The 18,236-nt window shown below is 34.9% G+C and overlaps 1 protein-coding gene across 1 annotated transcript in view; it reads right to left on the bottom strand.

Annotated features, from left to right (window-relative positions):
* Positions 1–18,236, bottom strand: part of LOC149772473 (kinesin-like protein KIF11-B) — an 87,497-nt gene that overhangs the window by 11,564 nt on the left and 57,697 nt on the right. The window contains exons 18-24 of the mRNA XM_089947778.1: positions 14,026–14,087; positions 13,146–13,245; positions 10,512–10,595; positions 9,195–9,290; positions 7,453–7,675; positions 4,794–4,951; positions 811–951 (exon numbers count right to left, since the gene is read on the bottom strand). Of these exons, the coding sequence (XP_089803904.1) occupies positions 811–951; positions 4,794–4,951; positions 7,453–7,675; positions 9,195–9,290; positions 10,512–10,595; positions 13,146–13,245; positions 14,026–14,087 (864 nt within the window). The remainder of the gene's footprint in view (positions 1–810; positions 952–4,793; positions 4,952–7,452; positions 7,676–9,194; positions 9,291–10,511; positions 10,596–13,145; positions 13,246–14,025; positions 14,088–18,236) is intronic.

Genomic DNA, 18,236 nt, shown 5'->3' on the forward strand with positions numbered 1-18,236 from the left:
TTCTTGCAGATGCTGCTATTAGTCATGAAATTTAATTTCCATTTACCAAGCCACATGTGTCATGTATGTACAGTAACACAACTCAGCGCTTTCTGGAGCATATGCAGATATTAATGGTTTTGAACTTGAAATATGTCAACATTGCTATATGTATTTATATACTAAAATATCTCTGGGTGGTCAGTGTTTTTTCACATATTAACAGAGACTTTTATTGGCTGTTCTAGGTTTTTTTAATGGTCTTGTATGGAAAGAAATGTCATTTGATTTAAATACATTGAATAAACTGATCAATTCTAATGAGAAAGTTACTCCACTTCGTTTCCAAAATTTAAGAGTGCTGTCTGCAGAGAAATTTATTCTACAACTGTCAAAATATTTGTGCATTCCAGACCAAACAGATGAAGGTCTAAAGTGACCTAATTTAAAACATACCTTTATGAAAAATGTTAAAATGATAAGGACAAATAGTTCTGGACATGACTGTAAGCTGCACCAGCTAAATTAGCTATCCCAATTCAAAGAACCCCTAAACAACATTTTGAATCAAATTTAATTGGCGGGCTACTTTTAAAATAAATACTGGTAACAAATGATTAGGAATGAGGCTATGACCTATCATTTTGGGCAGCACATTTGATACAATGGAAATAAATTTTCTTTAACTTGTTTCTGAAATGCATAATTCTGCTTGTTTTGAAACTTAACTTACTAAAATGATGAACTATTTCAATTATGATTGGAGTCAAGGTTCAACCCTTGTAGGTTCAGAGAACAAAACATCGAATAGTAATGTCAAAAAGAGATTACCTTGCTGAAATCACTCAAAGCTGAGTATCCGGACACTCCTGATGTGGCAGAGATTCCAGATGTTGTTGAACTGTAGGATTTTTCACTTCCAGCATCACTCCCATCATCTCTTTCTTCATCTGCTGAATGTATATTCTGCCTCTGTGTAAATTCAAGGTGAGTGAATGAATTGAAATGAATCATACAGTTTGGAACTGAAAGTGAATCATTATCTGACATCTCATTGCCAAAGTACCTAAAATGAAAGGGTCAAATACATAAATTTCTATAGATTTATCTGAATATCATTTAGGGAACCACAGTGGCTCAACTGGCTGTGTCAAACTCACAATCAAGCATTAACACATTTAACACCCACCCAGACCAACCTTGGTTGGCTGCCTCTTGGTTCCATGGTAAAAGCTCTTAACTCCCTATAATCTATTATAAGTGCCTTTAAAGCCAACAAGAACAGACATATCTTTTGAATACAATAAAAGCATTAATAACATTAAACAAAATTAAAGATTTGTCTTTGAAAAACAAATGTGCCCTAAGTCCAACAAAAGTATCACAAACAGCACAGGATATAATCCACCAGCTGACCTTTATCCTAACAATCTTGACCTTTGGACTAGTGACATGAATGTTGTACGACAAGGTGTGGACATGGGTAAGATTTCATCAAACTATCTGAAGGAGTTAAATAGGGGCAGACAGGACAAGAAAGCAGGGAATTACATTATCGCTTGCTGTGTCCCTGACCTTAAGGCAGGAGTATGACTGAAAATGCAATAAATGATCGAATCATGGTATTCAGAAGGTTAAAGTTTCATTTAAATATTTGTACTGGTTTAAAAATTATACCTGTATATGGAGAAAGATCATTGATTTATATTTTCCCCTGCCATGACCTTGGACTTGAACCAACTAGTCATAATTGCATTTTCGAAGCTGTGACCTAGACCATTTGGACAGGGGAATGGCTGCTGCATGCCCCCTGCCTCAATAATCTGATAACAGATAATCTGATAATAGATAAAGTTTCATTAAAATAATTCCAATATTTATGAACTGGCTCCATTTCTACAATCTGATTGGATGTAAACAGTCATTTGATACTGATCTGGAACTTTTTACACACTGATATATTCTGCGGACTACTTTTGGTTCCTTGTTTCCACGTAATTTTATGTTAAGTTTTATCTATATCAACACCTAACACATAATAATAATAACAAGCACCCCAGACCCCCCCCCCCGTGATTTCCTATCAAAATTGAAAAAACCCAGATTAAAACTGCTGATTAGAAGTTAAAACAATGTAATTGCACAAACTGTCCTGCACTCTAATACTCTCTCCTTTTGCCAAAGAAGGCATATTGCAGGCTTTACAAGCCAATCTTCAATCCTAGTCACAGGACCTTACAAGTTGCTATACCGACTGCACTACCATCACCGGTGACAAAGAGGTATATAAACCTCACACTGACAACAAAGTGATCACCTGAACAAAGGAATCAACCCATATTATTCACACTGATGAGTTACAATACTAACGAAACCAGTCAGGGACTGGGGGTGACTAGGACACGCCAGCGAATGGGAGGGTTCGCTTCCACATCCAAACAGTCATTACCTTCCCTATATGGTGTCCAGCAAGCAAGCAGTCAGGACAAATGGGACAATATTTAAAAAGCTCTAACAGTACAGAAGAATAAAATGGAATATTCAGATTGATGGGAAGGAAAGTCAGGAAGAGCAACAATTACATTTAGTGGATAATATCCAGAGGTCACGCTAGGATTTTAAAACTAGGAGTCCAGGACTCCCATTTCAGTAAAAATAGGAGTCCAACCAGCAAAAGTTGCAGTCCCCTCCCAGAAAATGTTGAACTTTGCAGATTAGAAGAACTGTTGGTTGCCATTGAGTTTAATTTCCACATTCTTTATAATAATGACATGTACAACTGTGTCAGCCTATTCTGTGTGTCTGGTAATTCTGCACAACGATAAGTCATTTCTGTAAACATTGGATCACGAGTTGTTTTGTTTGAAAATCCAATGTGTATCAAGAAAGAATGATCGTCCTTTAGTTAAGGAAAGTGATATTCATAAAGTATATAAAAATAACCCACATTTCTATTCTAAATGAGTATAAAAATGTGATTTCTAATCTATGACTTTCTCGAACTTTAACACAGAAAAACCAATTTAATATTTATTTTTTAGGATCATACAAATAAGTATATTATTTAAATGATAGAATTGTTTACCTTAGAACAATCTGTATCTTAATCCAAGTTTCTAATTTTGCAAGAAGTTGTCTCACAACTACTTTATCATCTGCTATCAAATTTGTCAACTTGCTTCTCCGACAGATTCGAGAAAATCCCAGGTGTATAGTCTGTTTCTAAAACTTTTTTAGTAATTTTTTAACCATAAACGAGACGTAAACACATTATATCATATTTATTGTTGTTTCTCTTCAACAGCTTACTTTTCTAAAATACAATAATTAACTTTTACTCATTTTTTTACAAGATCGGTTCAGTTTGCTTTAATAATAGCGCTTGCCATTTAGTGGCACTGTTACACTGAATTCTGTAAAACCAGTTATAAACATGACCTAGATCACTGGCTGAAATGCTGACAGAAAAAGTCTAAAGTAATATATTTCATTTCCAGAGCCTGATGCATAAACATTACATCTTTTCAAAGCCATGCGCAGAATAGGCCGCCATATCGTGAGTGTTGAAACATTGGGGTGGTATCTTGTTTGTCCAAAATTAGTATTATTTTAAACAGAATATTCTGGTGGCAAATGCCGCTTTTCAATTGGTAAGCACTGCAGAATTTTATTTTCATCAATCAGTCAAATTAGTTATTCCTTTTGCACCATTATTGGTGACCTTAGATGCGCAGAATAGCCCTACTGTGGTGAAACTCTGCTGTGTCCCTCAGGGTTAGACTTAGTCCTACAAAGACATAGCACATGTTGTTTTTGATTAAGTGCATCACCACCCACAACAAAAATATCGGGTGGTAAGTCTTATGGATATGATCCTTAAAATATGGACTTATGAAATAAAACAGAAGTTACAGAAATATGATTGTTGCAGTAAAAGCTATGGAAATATGATTGTTGAAGTAAACTCTGGATACTGGCATGTGTCTGTGTTTGATTCAGATCCAGGTTTTATATTAGATTCAGTGAAGTTGATAATGGAACCAGATTATCTTAACAGGAGTGCTTCAGATGCCTTAAACTGCATGTTTTTTCATGCAAGATGTCTGCATGATCCCTATATTTGCTTATAGAACTTTCTAAAAATGGTATCCATCAACAGATGCACATTCAAGGCAAAAAGGGCAATAAGCCTCTTAAAAACCCATAATAATCCTTACAGAAGAATAAAAAGAATTATTCCAACTCTTTGCAGGGGAGCAGGAAGGGCAACAATTATCTTTACTGGACATCATGTGCTGATTTGAGAATATCTGGTGGTGGGAAAGACGATTACCATGGCCAGATGAAATTAAATAAAATATTCAAGGATTACATCAAGTTGAGAGATAGCAAAAATCCATTAGGCTACATAAGGTTTGGAATGACAGTTTGCACTGGCCTTAATACCAATGTAACTAGCCACATAACATCATGTTATGTAGTATCTGGGATATAAATGGGTTGTCAGATTTAAGATTCTGCAAGGCTTTGAATGTCAAAAGGCAATGCAAGAGAATGATAAAATTTGTTCTTGAGAGGTTCAACATACTTCAAAACTTTGAGCATGACTAATTTCTACAGTAACTATTAGGTTTAACTGGCTTGAGATAATGCCATAGGATGCTGCAATGACTACTCTTAAAATAGGGCATAAAAAATATAACAATGCCACTGAAAAAACGAAACTTTACCTCTTGGTTTTTCCAGGTATGATTAAATTTCTTAAATTGACCATAGACAAAACAGGTGCATATTCCTCATATACAAAATTTTACCCGTGGAATTGAAAACAGATCTCTTCTCTCCATCTCCTCATCAGCCTCTTCTATGGCTTCCTTCATTAGCTCTCGATACTGGTTCAGCAAGATGCTATGGTCATCTGTTTGTGTCAACTTCTGAGGGTACAAAACCTCTTTTGACACAGGGGTAAGACCTATCAAATAAAAATTGTGGAGAAATAATATTTTTTATGGTCCAAAAAATACATGTTTTACAAGGTTAGTACATCACGTACACTAACCCAAAAGCTCTTAAAAATAATAAAACAAATACAGACACAAAATCTTCAAATCAGAAATCATGTTCTGAGTAGATCTAGAGTGAAGAAATTTGAGTTCAAACAATTGTTAATTTGATGCAAAATTTACAAAATGATTCAGCTAATATGCCATAAACGTTTTGAAAAATATAGTATTCTAGGTACTCTCTCATATGCATTATCCAAAGCAATGATGTACCAACATTGTACCAAGTAACTACTGGGTAACTGGCTCCATGTCCCCCAATCTGCAACTCTGGAGGGCACAAAACAATTTCAAAGCAACAAATAATTATTTTATTATGAAATAAAGGATGAAAAACACCCAAGGGTTTAAGATTTTGGGGGCATGGAGTCAAAAAATGCAATTAAACCCACAATCCTGGGCTCAGACTGTATCACTGCAGTGTAACCATGACTCCTAAATTTTTTGTTTGGAAAAAAACCTGTTTGAAAAGGAGCTATTATTGATCTTAAGTGTTGTATTAAGCAAACACATTTCTTGATCCATTAACCTCTCAGCATTTATGTGTGCACTACCTGCTTGTTGTAAATGTACAGCTATTCAAACCTTTCAGTTGAATAATTTCATCAGTGTCCAGTGGCATGATTGGTTTCACTTCTCATCTCCTGATAGGTTAACAGTTCCCGCAAAAAGATTTCACACATTATCATAATTAACTGTGATCAATCAAATGACACCTGTATTCACTGATAAAAGCAAACAATGCCATAAAAACAATATAGTGAAGTAGATATGCCAAACTCTACCAAAATGGAATAACAATATCAGTTTTTTTTTACAAATATGAAAATAATCAAACATAACAAATAGGAACACTTAAAGGTCAGGGCTTGGACGAAATAGGGCTCCAGTTGAGTGTAACCTTCACCACCTACCCCTGCCCCATACAACTATGTCTCTGGTAAATGGCACCTTGATTTCATTAACAAGCCCACAATTAATGACTGCTTCCTCAATGACAGCCATTCTGACACAGGTATGGTGACATGACACAAGGTGTACAGCAGCAGAAATGTACTCCTGATAAAATTTAAATCATTTAGCACTATTCAAAATTACCTTTATACAATATGAGTGCATTTGCAGTACCCTCTTCAAACAAACTCACAACAAGGGATTATAGAAAATAAACCATATTACCAAGTAAACAGCATTAGAACTTTATATACAGAGATCAGAGAGCCTTAAATATTTCAGAGGAGTTCAACTGGACATTTTCATGTACTTTTTAGATACACATGAATCTGCTGTTTGTAATATATGCAACCCAGTGATCCATACAGCAATTAAATCTCAACTGACTGACAAATTTTGCAACCTCCAAATATTCTGGTAGAACCTCAATAAATCAAACCCACATTCTGTTCAGTTATGACTCAAATATATATTCATTTTTTTAAATTGAGTGAAAATTCCCAGCTTTCCCCAACTTTGATAACTATTTGCAAATTCAAATACCTTCCCCAGCTGGGTGTGTGTGTGATTTGGATTTTTACAGTAGTTTAAAAAAATTTTTTTTAGACATATCGCTACAATGTCTGCAGTGTGGCAGTTTATAGTGATGTCCAGCACTGTGGCAGCATGCCGCAGACATGTAGCATGATGTACCACCCAGCCACATTATCCTGACACCAGGCAAAGCAGCCCTAACACTAACCTCTTAATGCAGAGCAGCTTTTAGTACCAATTTTTTAAGTCTCTGTTACGACTCATTTGGGGTTCAAACCAACAACCTCTCATATCCAAGGTGGACGCTATAACATCTAGGCCACCGGAGCGGTCCTTTCCCAGCTGAGAACAAATTGATTCTTTCTTCCAACTTTTTCCCAATTTCCCGATAGTGTGGGAACATTGCAACCATGGGTTTTGTGTTCTGAAGCTTGTTTTGTGATTTTCAATGTGAAAATTTTGTGGAGTAAACAGAAACAAAATTTGAACAATATTTAAAGTAGCAATATGGAATCTTCGAGTTGGAAACAGGTAACTGCCCCAAGACAGCCAAAGTTGTCAACCCATCCTAGTGTGGATAGAACTTGAACATTTGCTGGTCACTTGTACTTCATATAAACTATCGAGTCATTGTAGCTCTAATGGGAGGCAAGATGAACATGTTTGTGTTATAACAAATCTGCGCATCAGGGGGAACATGTATATAGTCTGGTTAAACTAAAAAAAAAACAGGTGAACAAGCACCAGATATGTTAAGTTCAACTGTGTAATGTTGCGTAAAAAGTGAAATCTAATCAGATTAGCATATTTCACTTTCCTTTCTTTCTAATGTCAATGGATTATATAGTGATATGATAATGACTTCAGAATATAGAAATGGATAACATGAACTTATCACAACAAAGATAATGACCCCACCTACCTGTAGGAATATCTTTTTTCAATTCATCTTCAATGAATTTCTCAACATCTGCACTCCTTTCTACTAAAGCAGAAGAGAAGACTGCTGCCATGGACTCGGTGGACTGAAGCCTTTCCTCCAATGATTGTTCTATGCCTGCTACATCCTCTTCAAATACCGACTTGTTTTCTCTGAAGGTGGCAACCATCGAATCAAATCGCTTGACACACTCTTCAGATAGACCCTAATATTATAGTCAAACAATACAAATATTTACTTAACATCCAACAAAAAGCTTCGTTTTGCTGCCAAAAAAGTTTAACAATTGTATGCACTTCCAATTTCTCATCTCAAAAGAACCAGAAAAGAATTCATGTTCATAGCCCATACTGAGCCAGAGCCAATTCACAACATGTCATGAGCTTTAATGAAGTTCCAACCAAAAACAATGAAGTATGCATCATGGTTTTTCTCCTGTAGATCATGAGACATATTAGTAAGGGTTCCAGGCTATAACTAAACATGATGAACTCATTACTTTTGTAAACACTGGGCATTTTTTACAGCTAGGTAGACAAGGGAGTTTATTGAAATAGCTACAACTTGGTTTCAAAGTTTTATGGTTGCCAATAAAGGAACAAGTTCTTACATAAAGTGTAAAACATCATTTAAAAGGAAAAGTGAAAGCAATTCAGCTAACCGAAATGAGGGAGATATTGAATGTGAATCTAATGCCAGAAAGCTTCAAACTCATCAATATACATTCTGCTGCAGTAAAAAATTTGGAATGGCTGGGAGATACCTATGATTGTGTACCCTCAAACAGGATAGAGAATAGTTACAGTCATGGTTATAACCTAGTTCTACTGAAAAGGTCTCTAAATAGTTTTGTACTGTGATTCATGGCTATTCATATTTTTTTAAAAAACATTAATAATGTTTTTTTCACATTAATTCCACGATTGACAAGTGATCTCTAAATGAAAAGATGAAATAATTAAAAATTTGGCCTTTTATAACTTTATATGTTCATGTTGCTCATTATCTGTTATCCACTTCTTTATAGGCACTCCTCTTATAAGAACACTTTCCTGGCACAGATGGGGTGGCCTTATGAGAGGGGGAGCTCAATGACCATACCCAAGTTATAAGCAAGAAAGCAATATGAGGGGATTTTATACTGAGGTACCTTTGTATATTGTTCAAACAATTTCCTAATTACTTTATCCATAGCTGAATGTTTGTGTAAACTCCCCAACATTGCTTCCAAAGAATTCATTAACATCAACCATGACATACCAGACACAAAACTTTCTGGTCTTCTGGGAGGTAAAGTTATCCTCCCCTGTAAAAGATTTCAATAAAAATTTTAACTGAGGACTGTCTTTCAAACATTTTCCTTTCATTTTCACATCACTGATATAAAATGCAAAGGAGCTCACATACAGAATTTAACTTTTGTTACCACTAAATCTGAAGACCAGAGCAACTAACTGAATGGAATGTTTTTCCTACATGTACTGTTCATCATTTTCAGGTTAAAAGATCAAAGAGAACTAACTTTTGACTAAAGGAATGTCTTTTTCAGGCAAACATTTGTTACAATGACCATATTGGATTATAAAGATATGCAATTTACATTTTAGACCACCCCACCCTACCCCCTCTTAATACAGCTAGTTAAAGTCATACAACCACAATGTGTATGTGACCATAGAGCCTGATCAGTACTTTTGGTAACAGAACAAGATACATGTACTTACATCTGTGCAGCTTTGGTGAATATCTAGGTCTGTTTTGATATCAGAATGATACTTCTTAAATTTTTCCTGTAAATCTGTGCTGTGGGTCTCCCAAGCCTGTGAATCATTTGAAATTTACAGATTACATTCTAGTTGGAAAAATATGAATGCCATTTTTAAAAAATCCTTAGAGTAGCAAAAATGATTATAACTTTGAACAATGGAAATATCTCTATCTCTCTGTCTTTCTCTCCCTCTCTCTCTCTCTCTCTCTCTCTCTATATATATATATATACACACATGCAACTTAGTTTTTAAATTTCAAATTTGATGCAGACCTGCCAACCCTGACGAGTCCATCTCAGTAAGGCAACTGATTTTTTTTCTGTAAGTTTGACCAGTTTTCAGTAAGGTATAACAAAATATCATAAACTGCTATTTTAAAGCTGGAAAAAGTTATTAAAAGTTCAGTATTTGAAATATGTAGCGACGATAAACATTATGTTCAACTGAAAAGTTGGTAAAGTATGCATAGATTTTATTTACCACTAGTACACTTGCACAAACTTAAGCTCCAAAAACTATGCAGCTCAATGGCTTGCTGCTATCTCTCAACCTGATGTAATTCTTGGAAATTCCTTTTTCATTTCACATGATGGCAATCATATCTACTGCCATGAGACATACTCAAACTGGCATGTGTTGTCCAGTAAATGTAACTGTGTCCCTTCCAGCTTTTATTCACAAGAATCTAAATATTCCTTTTGATTCTTCTGTGTTGATTAATAACACTTTTAAGGAGACTTATTTTCCCTTTCGTCTTAAACAATGCATTGCTTGCTGTAGGCCATTTAAAAAAAAACTGTAATCAACAGTTTGATTATGCAAACGATTCACATGAACACATAGGTGCAGTTCAAAGCTTCTGAGGTGCTGCTGTAAATATAGCCTGATTCCCTGATGAAATTCACTAATTCTAATATGAAGCCTGGATCCAAATCAAACACAGATGAACCAATTATCTGGAATTTTTGGCAACAATCATTTTTCTGTAGTGTTTGTCTTTATGCTGTAAGTCCATGTTTTAAGGGTAATTTTCATAAGACAAAATCATAAGGGTTGACAGGTCTATTGATGGTATAATGGCAGCATATCATTAAGGGCAATCATCATAAATAAAATTCTTCATCTTACCATATATATATTTATTTATACTACGATTAAATTTCAAAACACTTGTACTAGCTCAAATATTCTACATATTACACAGAGTTTAAGTTATAAAACATTATCTGGCTAATCTTTGATGGATAAAAACAAAAGCATCAGTATACAGACCTTTTTGGCAGCATGATGATACTCTTTGGCTTGACTGAGTGAGCTGTCACATAAGGAATGGCAGCCATTCACAAGGTTATCAGCCTGTAAAATAGATCATAAATGAATGACTTGTCAAAGATTTTTATTATTCAATCTACTTATATTTGAAACAAATTTTGGACTTTGTAAAAGGCACTCCAATGAATATTGGAAATTCACAAAACATAATGGGTAAAAAGACTATTAAACTCAAAATGACAGTTTTTCTGTCCTCAAATGTGCACATTGTGATAGCTTTCCAAATAATAGCCTCAACTATCATACCGATATCTGCCTCGATGGCTGATGAAGATGTCTTAAAAAAAAAAATTTAAATATGAAAACTGGATAAGCGTAAATTAGTTAATAAACTGTTGCCTCTAGAATACCATAGATAAACAAAGGGAAGAAACTTTCACCACTTAAATCCCCTTCCCACTCCAATGAAGCTAGTCATACAAAAAATGTTTACCAATTTAGGCTGAGCAATACATTAACAAGTATGCTTACATTTGAGGGGTGGTATGGGAGGTATGTGATAGGCTAACTTAAGTTAAATCCGTTCTCCAATCACATTGATGTTAGGAGACTACAAAATAGGAGGGAATGAATGACAGGCCAGCATCTGTTTTTCTAGACAGCTCCAGTGGCCTAGTGGTTAGAGTATCTGCCTCAGATGTGGGAGGTTGTGGGTGCAAGCCCCAGTCGAGTCATACCAAAGACTTATAAAAATGGTACTAACTGCTACTTTGATTGGCACTCAGCATTAAGAGGTTAGTGTTAGGACTGGTTAACTTGGTGTTAGGATAATGTGTCTGTGTGGGATATGATGCTATATGTCTGCATCATGATGCCCCAGTACAATACATCCATATAAACTGCCACACTGCAAAATCCGTAGTGATATTGCTAAACATTTTTTAATGCTACATAAAAAAAACCACACAAACATACTCAAACATCGTCCAAGGGAAATAATGCAGATAAACTGTTCAAGTAAGGAAAGGAATCACAACCAATGGCCAGGAGATATGTGACATGAATATATCAATAATGAGAAAAGAATGATATTTTCTTTCCAAGAATAAAATATGGGTGAACCCAGAGAAAGCTATACACCCAAGAGAAGATTGTGCTATCATTAACCTGGTCTGATGGTTGTCAGAGCTAAAGCCACTGTACCCACCAAGTTAAATTCCATCCTCTGCAATGCTAATCTCAAAGCTGAAAGCTTGAGTGCATATGCAAGCCAATGGTCTCAATCACGTCTTGGATCAAAACACTGCACCAGAATGCAGAGCTCACAAAGGTATTTCAGATTTCATGAATTTTCATGTAACCTATCTGGTCAAGAGCCAATTCAGAATATGTTTGGTATATTATCCACTTATGCCAAGATGCCAGGGCTTCAGGGGCTATGTTGTGTTTCCTACTATTTACCAGAGAAATGAAGCATTTCTGTGTCCAAGTGAATTTTACATAATGCCTAACAGCAAGGACCTGATCTTCTATCATCATCTCTATTGATGACTTCTCTCAACATGTCAAAATAAGTTAATGCCATCAAAAAACATGTTTTGTAAAAGCAAAATGAAAAGGCATCTCAAGCTATCCACAATGTTTGGTCAATGTAGGTAATAAAGAAGTCAAGATATTGTGTAAAAAAACATTTTCTTCCCAGTCAATATGGCCCTGACCATTGATTTTTTGATCCCCCAATCAATAGATGTATTTCTTACCTCAAATTAAGTTTGGTCAAGGTATCTGTTATGCAAATAAAGTAATAAGTGCAAATATTTCCTTTCAGTCTGTGACTTTCAGCTTTGGCCGTGCAACAGATGTCAACAGGTTTTTCCTAACCTCAAATGCAAGCTACTAATAAAGTTTGGTAAGTATCATGTTGGAGAACTTGAGTTAATGTGTAGAAATTAAATAGGGAACAGACAGATAACATCATAACATGGTATGTAACACTTTACAGCAGGCATATAAAAAATGTATGGTTTTAGACTATTTTATTCAATTATCTCTTAAAAAGATTATTAAAACTTAAGCAGAGCTATAGAAAAGTTTATAACAAATTGGGTATTTACTCCTTGGATTTGAAACAACTGCAGCTTTTTAAATTCAGTATGGTATTTTGTGAATGCCACAAAACAAACTTGTAATATCAGACTGAATCTAAATTATCAAAATGCTAATAAAGGTGAAGAATGCCTCAAACAGCTTATTGTCCAAAACTAATTCAAGGTTATGTTCAATTATCTAGCTCCATTTGACTGAATGTTATCACAGTAATTGTGTACTATCATCTCAAACATGTACAGATCCACCAAAACTTGTCCAGATAGTAAAGCTTATATTGATCAAAAGCGCCATCATTAAACATGGAGTGTGCTTAAGGCATAGGCTATGCATGCTGACAACTTAGAACAAATTTATTAAAATTAAACTGTCTTTCAGTCATTTGAACACAGAAAATTCTTTAATATGTTTTAGTAGATACTTATCTCGAGCTCTAATTAAGTTATAAACTATTATCAAGTAATCTTGTGACTACTGAAATATAAATATCTAGCAAATGCTATACAAAGTGAGAAAAGAGTGGCTCACCTTATCCATTTCCTTCTTACTCTGCGCACATGTGCATCTGGAGGAGTCTGTTATGGACTGAGAGTGAGTCTGGGAAAGTGACTTCATCTCCTCTACTTGACTAGGAAAAAAATACAGAAATCCTCCAAATAAGTTAAGCTTGTAAATGAGGGATATTCCATTTAAACATACATGGCACCCAAAGAAGGCAAAAAAAAAAAAAATATGCTAGGTCACTCTGATTACTCAAACAGTTCATATGAAAATGAGACAAAAATCTAAGCTGCATCTAAGGGTGACTACTCCACAACGAAAGTTCCTTCCCTGGGTCCAATGTATGTTTCACGCGAACAGCCCAGACACCCACAAAACTAAAAGTAACTTGGTTGGTGTCTTATTCACAGACATCCACAACCATGTCAGTCTGCCTTTAAATATCCCATCTTTATGTTAAGCATTTATTTGTGGCATACTACAACATTAACAATTGTTAATGAACACACTTGAACAAAGATTCAAGATGAATGGAGGCTTAAAACCTGCAATCTACAATCATCTTCAGCAATTTAAACATTTAAAAATCTGTGATGGATTTAGGTTTGAAATGAAAAGAAAAATGTTTCTCTGAATGTGACATATTTCTCTTTTGTTTTTGCTTTAATGTCTAGTGATACTGATGCATCTACCCTAATCTAAATGTAAGAAAGCTATATAAATTGTACAAGCAAGGGCTCCACGGAGAATGGTCTCACCTATAAATTGTGCACAAGATGCTTAAGACTTTCAGAAACTTTTTTAAAAAAACATGACGCTGATAATAACACTGCTGACATGTCTGCTAAATGTAGGCTTATGAAAATAGCGTACTCCTCAGTTGGTATACAAAGCAAAAGAACCCCACCTGCTGAACTGACACTGCATGGCTGAAGCTGAGGTGAGCCTATCTTGGCCATGATCCATCGTCTGAAGAAAAGAAAAAAATAAGACATGTTGTTTTTGAAAATTAACCACCATTCAGAAGGAATGCTGTCAATAAAGAGTGGCTGTTATGCCAAGTTATGTATTGGGTTTAATGGCATGTCAGCACAATACTGATTACAGACCTGCAAACCCTGACAAGACTGTCTCAGTAAGGCAGTTTATTTTTTCCCATAAGTTTCACCAGTTTTCAGTATTGTGTAACAAAATACTATGAACTGCTATTGTAAAGCTGGAAAACGTATTTAAAAGTTTGGTATTCGAAACATGCATTGATGGTAAACATTATCTCCAACTGAAAAGTTTCTAAAGTACATGTAGAACTTATTTACCAAGACTGAAACGATTTATCAATATATTGATACTTTTGCTGTAACAATACACATATCGATACATGAGACGGAGAATCGCTACAAAACGATACTTACCATATGCAAGTTATTTTAGTCCTCAGCAGTAAAGAATAACTTTTATTAATTTGCCTTATTATTCTTTAACATTAGAATACATCTGAAACAACATCTGCAGTCACGGGCACTCGATTTTGTTAGTAAAAACGAAAAAACAATTAAAATACTTGCTCGCCATCTATAAATTAACACCAAGTGACATGATTCATACTTTGCCCACCCCCCACCTGATGCTAATTATCTTAACCCAGCAGCATGTTCAACATATGATATACATTCCAAAAGTGTTCCACATGTATAATGAAGTACTTTAATTTTTTAATAACCACTTTTACGTGAAGTTTCAACATTGACTTGTACTGTCTATTTTTTTCCATTTGAAAGCTACACCATATTTGTGTCACACAGTTAAATATGTTACACTGAATTCTCATTGGTGCTTATTACTTGTTCTGGTCCAGGTTGAACAATAACCACTAATCAGGAATTGGTGTATATATTCCCTGCATGACAAACAGGAAGTACTGGAAACATAAAAGAGAAACTTTGCACAATTATCATTAGTTGATATGTAAAGTACTTAAACAGTGATGATGTCAGAAAGTGTGATTGCATGAATCGTGCAAAATTTATATGAATTTGCAAACTTGGTGAACAGTGATGCATGAGAACTCCAGAAAATTTGTTCAAAATGTTCTCTGTGAATTATGCAATTTTTATTTAACTATTCTCGTCTTGTTTTTCTGATAGGTAACTTGACACATCTGCGTTGTTCAAACATTTCATGAGTGGTTCCAAAACCAAATTTGATTAGCACATGGTACCTAGAAATAAGCAATATTATGGCAAAATTTTAACCTTGCGTGAAGGGTTTTATAAATGCATGTTTAAAATACAAGCTATCTAGAAAATCCAAAATGTCTGATTCACTGTGTGGTTCATTAAGCTTTCGTTCTGCAAATACTTGCTGGTTGTAGTGCTGATGACAATAATTTTTAAAGTTATGAAGTATATTGGATTACTGGAGCTGGGAAAATGTTAGTGGAGATATTACTGAGTGATTTTGAGCCCAAAAATGGTATTGAATACAAGTCAGATGTTCATGTTGGATAGACAACAATAGATGGCATGATGGTCAATCTCCCTCTCAGAGGTATTTCAAAATTAAATGTAGAAAGGGTAGAATGTTGGGCCTAATTAAAATACAGAAAATTGAAATCTATAACGCAATGTTCATCTTTGTATCAATCAATTTTTCTTACCAGATCATATGCTGCAAAACAATATATCCATATCAGGGTTAAGATGAACTGAATAAATAAGGGTTAAATAAAAGAAAATTAGTAAATATATATATTTGAATAACTCTGTTTGCACAAGCAGACTGTGGCACTGACGGACTAAACACCCATATGTAGCAGTATGGAACAAATAAGAAATCTGACATAGCAGTCAGTAAACCACTGATTCAACTAAAGATCTTTTGGTGAAAAATCCTATTCTGGAGCAGATTTATCGAAAAGATAATCTCTGTGAGTCATAAAGATCAGTTTCCCTGCATATTCAAGCTGGCAAAGCTAGCTATGTATATGCACCTTCAGAAAGAAACACATAACAATATTCATACACAGATAAGGAACAGAGTATGCTCAGAAATATTAACAGATTAATGCTTATACCACCAGGGGTGATATCTTTTAAAGCCGCTGATTTCAGTACAGCTTGAAGAAAGTGGAACAGGAAGAAAGAGAAACAGACACTGAAGTATTAGGTAAATATGGAACTGTAGCCGTTTCTTCCTCTCCCTCCTTTTAATCCACTCCCTCATCTTTATATGGCAAAGGGGGAGGTCTCCCTTAAGATAAAATCCTGGCAGTATCTCTCCTTAAATTGTACATGGGAAACAAATTTGGAATTTCTCTTTTTATGCAGAGATATTTAACCAGTGAATGAACGTCTCAATAGGATAAATAAAATTAGCACACAATCAGCGATGAAGCAGATTTTAATTGGCTCAAGTGTATCACCTTGTGTAAGTTTTAAAAAATATAGGTCTTTTTGTTATCAATAGGTTTCTTTCTTCACAAACAGATACAAGTACCAATGCCTGCAGCAGTCTTTTGCATCAGCAGGAAGTACAATGTGAGAGATTTTGTTGGCATTCCTATTCATTCCCATGCCCCGATTTCTTAAGGATTATTATTGTACGAGAAAGCTGCATTGTTTCTTCTGTTTTAAGATGACATCGTAATGCATCCTGAGTTTAACTGAGACATGACATTGGTAATAAGAGGTTTTCAAAGTATACATGCTGCAAAAACCAAAGTGGCTGTTGGCTAAAGTGAGTTAACAGAAGCCATGATTTAATGGCCTGTAACGTTGAATGAAACTCTCTGACAACCACTAGGTAGTCTGTTTGAAAGTGTTTCTGTTATCTTGTCAACACTGAGAATAGCAAATAAATGTATGATAACTATATGTATATCTGTATCTGTAATCTGCATGCTGGAAATACAACCATTATGTCAATATACATAAAAGGGCACCACCTACCTTTCAAAGATTGAAAGACCTTCAAGTTAATATGTGCATCGACTTGTATCGTATCGCAGGCTGTGTATTGTGAATTGTATTGATACGAGGCACATGTGTATCATTTCACCCCTATTATTTACCACTACTACAGTTGCACAAACTTCAGTTCCAAACCCTATGCAACTCAATGGCTTGTTGCTATCTCTCAACCTGACATAATTCTTGGAAATTCTTTCCCATTTCACATGATGATGGCAATCAAATCTCCCGCCATGAGACATATTTAAATTGGCAAATGATGTCCAATAAACATAATTGTATCCTTTTCAGCTTTTATTCACAAGAATCTGAATACTCCTTTTATTCTTCTGTGTTGATTATTAACACTTTTCTAGAAGCTTATTTTCCCTTTCGTCTTAAACATGTATCACTTTCTGGATGCCTTTTAAAAAATTCTATAATCAACAGTTTGATCATACAGACACTTCGCATGAACAAATAGGTACAGTTTAAAGTGTCTGGGGTGCTGCTGTAAAGTTAGTCTGATTCCCTGACTGATTTCACTAATTATAAGAGGAAACTCGGATCCAAATAAAACACGGATGAACTAAAAATCTGGATCTTTCAGCAACAATCATTTTCCTGTAGTTTTTGCTAGTATGCCGCAAGTCTGTATTTTAAGGGTAATTTTCGTAAGACTTACAGCAAAATCGTAAGAGTTGGCAGGTCTGGGGTTGGGGGCATAAGCATGTTGTGCCTAAGAATTTAATTTTCTAATCATGGATTCTGAAGCAAGTCTGGTATATAATAAAAAGACAATTTTCATTACCATACTAGATATATTTCATCTTGTAGTATCAAAAACTATATATTTTAACTCATGGCTTCACCACCCATTACAATATGTTTATGGTACCACACAATGAAATATATCCAGAATTAACACAGGAAAAGAAAATACCCTCTGTGTGTGTGTGTGTGTATATATGTGTGTGTGTGTGTGTGTGTGTGTATATATATATATATATATATATATATATATATATATATATATATAATTGAGTTATATATTTACACAGGCTGTGTATTGTGAATTGTATTGATACGAGGCACATGTGTATCATTTCACCCTATTATTTACCACTACTACAGTTGCACAAACTTCAGTTCCAAACCCTCAACGGCTTGC

Source organism: Sinohyriopsis cumingii, unplaced genomic scaffold (genome assembly GCF_028554795.1).
Source record: "Sinohyriopsis cumingii isolate HCF-2022 unplaced genomic scaffold, ASM2855479v2 utg001460l, whole genome shotgun sequence".
NCBI lineage: Eukaryota > Metazoa > Mollusca > Bivalvia > Unionida > Unionidae > Sinohyriopsis > Sinohyriopsis cumingii.